Source organism: Mandrillus leucophaeus, unplaced genomic scaffold (genome assembly GCF_000951045.1).
Source record: "Mandrillus leucophaeus isolate KB7577 unplaced genomic scaffold, Mleu.le_1.0 Scaffold1049, whole genome shotgun sequence".
Taxonomy (NCBI): Eukaryota; Metazoa; Chordata; class Mammalia; order Primates; family Cercopithecidae; genus Mandrillus; species Mandrillus leucophaeus.
In genome coordinates this window covers 520,341-524,237 of record NW_012098643.1, presented here as the reverse complement: position 1 = coordinate 524,237, position 3,897 = coordinate 520,341, and the positions used below count along the sequence as shown (strand labels likewise).

Here is a 3,897-nt window from a genome sequence, read left to right as displayed (position 1 = left end):
GGTACATATCAGGAACTCATGAGCTGCAAAAGCCATAGGACCTTAAGATTCCTTCACATTCTTGTTTGGAGCATGTTGTCAGGAATGCACATAGATCCATTTTACATTCTTGAGGATGCTTTATCCAAATGCATGTGTAGGGTTCCCTCTACTACGTTTCCATTTCTCTCGCACAGATCTTGGCTTGGAAAGTGGCTTCATCAAGGGTATCAGTGTGTGACAAACCCCAGAATAAGGAGATGGTCTGAAGGTTCTGTGCTCAAATGTTTCTATTATTTTGTTCAAGGTAAAATTCCTACAAAGATGTCCTGCCAGCAGAACCAGCAGCAGTGCCAGTCCCCGCCCAAGTGCCCCTCACCCAAGTGCCCCCCAAAGAGCCCAGCACAGTGTCTGCCTCCAGCCTCTTCTGGCTGTGCTTTAAACTCCAGGGGCTGTGGCCCCAGCTCTGAAGGTGGCTGCTGCCTGAGCCACCACAGACACCGCAGGTCCCATCGATGCCGGCGCCAGAGATCCAAATCCTGTGACAGAGGCAGTGTTCAGCAAGGTGGGGGCTCCTGCTGTGGCCATGGCTCTGGGGGCTGCTGCTGACCTGCATCCTGATGATGAGATGAGTGATCTCTGGAGGAAACAAGAATCCCAAGGGCCCAGGAAAAGCCCCATCCTGATGCATGCTTTTCCAGATACCTTGTTCTGGCTTTCACAAGCTGAGCTGGGGGTGTTCCTGTTGAGTATCCAAGCTGTCCCCAGAAGGTGCTTCCTGTCTGATGTCCAGGAGCTCACAGTTCCCTCATCCCTGCCCCTGCCAAGGATTGGCAGTTCCCTGTGCCTAACGCTGCCAGAAAATAAAGCTTCTTGTTTTCATTACCACTGGTGTCTCACTTGTTAGGAAATTATCCAGGATTTATCCATCCAGGCCAGGTTTTCCTGTCACCTGACCTCCAAGGACCTTAGAAATCCAGAGATTTAAGTGTGTTACCCCCAGTAGAAGTGACCCCAGAGAGCTGACCTCATGCTCTGGGCAAGTAGCTGGACTGTGGTCTCTCAGCCAACCCTCTGCCATCACAGGACGGCTGCACAGCCTCAGACCTGTGTAGTTTTTGCTCTGATGACAGCGGAGCCACGAATTGGGAGCCCCTCATGGAAGGGAGGAAAGGTTGATGGGCACCATCACCAGGATAAGTATAGAGCCTCCCAAGTCAGGGTTGGGGCTGTGGAGAAAGCCATGTGTGGACATCTGCTGCATTCCATAGGAACAGAAAGGGGCCCCCACTACAGTTCTGGGGTGTACTGAAACCTCAGAACTTACTTCTCTGTTGTTGTATCCCAATGACTACAGATTTTACTCCTAAGAAGCAAAAGTGGCCACTCAGCTATATTCAGCCCCACAATCTGGCTACCATGAGAAAGTGCTTCGTCCATCTCTTGTAAATGTCTCTTTGCAGGACAGAGGCCATTGAAGGAACCCTTAGCATTATAAGTAAAGTGGCCACTCAAAAGTAGATCAAGGGATAATTCTTGAAAATACTTCCAAGACAGAGACAGGGGTCATGTGCTGGAGGCAGAAAAAGGCTGCTGAGAATATCAATACCTAAATCTACCCTCTCCCCACTCCACATTTGGAGCCACCCTCTTTCCTATGGTCCAGTGCCTTTATGCTCCCACAGGCATCACTATTTCAGTTCACTAGAGTGGACTGTCAGGCAGAATGAGAAGACAAAAATTATAACCCCGATAGTGAACACAATTTAATTTTCATTGACAATTATAATTTAATTTAAATACGGATAAAGTTTGGTTACAGCCTGACTGATTTATCTTGAAAGATATCTAGCAAAAGGTATTTATTTTAATATTAGATATTAATTGAATGAGAAATGTATCTCAAATTAAAATGAAATTCACAGGGAAAATAGCATTCAGTTTGCATCAATTCTCCGTACCCAAAATATAGACATGATCAGGTCAGTTCCATTACATGAGATGTACTCACACTATCATCAACCTCAAAAGCAGCAACACATACCAAAGTCATCTTCATCAAGCCCATTCATTATCATGCATGCTTGCAGAACTTCATTTCGAGTCCAAGCAGATGAACGACTCCTCCCTCGATGTTTTCATGGTCTTCAAATAAAGAGCACACATTCTCTGGATTTGATGGAAGGTCATGCCTTTTGTAATGTGCTTATTGTGACTCTTGGCATTCCAATTGTTGTACTTTCCTTCTCCATATTTGCCCCTCAATCAGGTATTCATTTGGTCCTCCTCCTTTCCTGCCCAGGGCCCTATGTTACTTCCTGGGTACCAGTGAATCTCTTTCAAGAGTCCTCATCTCCGCTGACTTTACGCTTCCATCTGTTTTACACACAGCCCATTCTGAATGTCCAGCATCCTTAGCTCAGTCACCACCCCAACAGCAAGTGCTGATCACATCTGCTGCTTGATTTTGCTAAGGGAACATTACAAAGAAAAAAGTAGATGGGCAAAGAACCATGGACTTTGTGGGTAGTCATTTACATTGTAGTACTTATCTCATGGAAGCAGGCTCCCTATTTACTTGACTGCCTGTGCAGTTAGACAGTTAATTTCTATAGGTCAGGTGATGTGTCATATGTAACTCTACCTTCCACCACAATGCATGGAGCATGACATATTTTAAGCACACATGTAGGCCTGGGTGGGAGGTGTACAAGTGAGGACCAGGGCTTCCTGTGTCAAACATGCCATCCTATTCCTGGGAAGATGGTGAAGGCCTGGACCTGGGCTGTGGTGTTTGGTGCTGTCACCTCCCCGAACAACCCATTCATGCTGCCCCTCACAATCTAGCAGCTCTGTCTTGGGCTTCCCAGACCATGGACTTCTTTTGAATAAGCTTTCTCTTGCTGCCATGACATCAGATGGATGTCTAGTTGTAGACAGGACCTGGAGCTGGAAGACCTAGGAAGACAAACCCAGGCTTCCATCAGGGGAGAAGGAAGCAGAGGGTCTGGGATGGAGGTAGCAGGAAGAGTGTGGGATTAATGGGTACCCTCCCGGGATGTTTCAGTGTCCTGTGACTGTGAAGGTCATGGGTCTTCAGCACACTCTCATCTTCCTATACATGTGTTCTGAGAGATGCACTGATCTCACCAGACATCATCAAGGAAGCTTTACCCAAACAAGTTTATTCTCCTCTGTGATTACATGGAGATAGGACACCTTAGGTGCTCAATTAGAAAAAACCCAGTATCATTTTGTAGCAGGTGACCAAAGAGAAAAGAGCATCTTTCCAGGATAAACTAACTCCAAATTGATTTTCATTTCCTCCCTATATTTCCTAGTGCAGAAGTACACCCATCAGAGAAGAGACATTACAAAGATTCATTTGCGTTATTGCATTCTCTCGAGAGTCACTGATGCTTTGTGAGATTTCGTGTCAGCAAAACCAGCAGCAGGGATAGCCTCCAAAGGCTCCCAGATTTCCCCACCCAGTCGGAGCCCCATGTCCACCTCTAGTCTTCTCCTGCTATGGCTACAGCTCCAGGGGTTGCTTTTACTCTTAGGGGGTAGCTGCTGCCTGAGCCACCACAGGTGCTGTCTCTTCCACTGGCACAAGCATTACAGACATGACTGCTCCGAGTTTATCCACTGGCAGCTGCAGCTGTTGCCAGGGCTTTGGCTGCTGCTGCTGACCTTGGCAGTGCATTGAGATAAGCAGTTTTAGAGGAATCAGAGACCCTAAGTGCCTAGGATTAACCTCAGTCTGATGTACCCACTCCTAACCTCCTGCCCACAGTCTGAGCTCCTGAGTTCATCCTGATGAGGGCTGTCAGTGATCTCCAGCAGTCTCCCTGAGTGTCCCTCATGGTTGTCTCCACACTCATGTTCTGGTCAGTGCTTAGCAGCACTTATGTCTCA

The 3,897-nt window shown here is 47.2% G+C and overlaps 1 protein-coding gene across 1 annotated transcript; it reads left to right on the top strand.

Moving 5' to 3' along the window:
* The first annotated feature begins 247 nt into the window (after nt 1-247).
* Nucleotides 248-652, top strand: LCE3C (late cornified envelope 3C). Its single transcript, XM_011981011.1, has one exon. The coding sequence runs from the start codon at nt 304-306 to the stop codon at nt 586-588; it is 285 nt and encodes a 94-aa protein (XP_011836401.1). The 5' UTR covers nt 248-303; the 3' UTR covers nt 589-652.
* The last annotated feature ends 3,245 nt before the right edge of the window (nt 653-3,897 follow it).

Excerpts from the sequence above, each read along its gene's own strand:
- LCE3C (XM_011981011.1), top strand. The coding sequence starts at position 304 with ATGTCCTGCCAGCAGAACCAGCAGCAGTGCCAGTCCCCGCCCAAGTGC.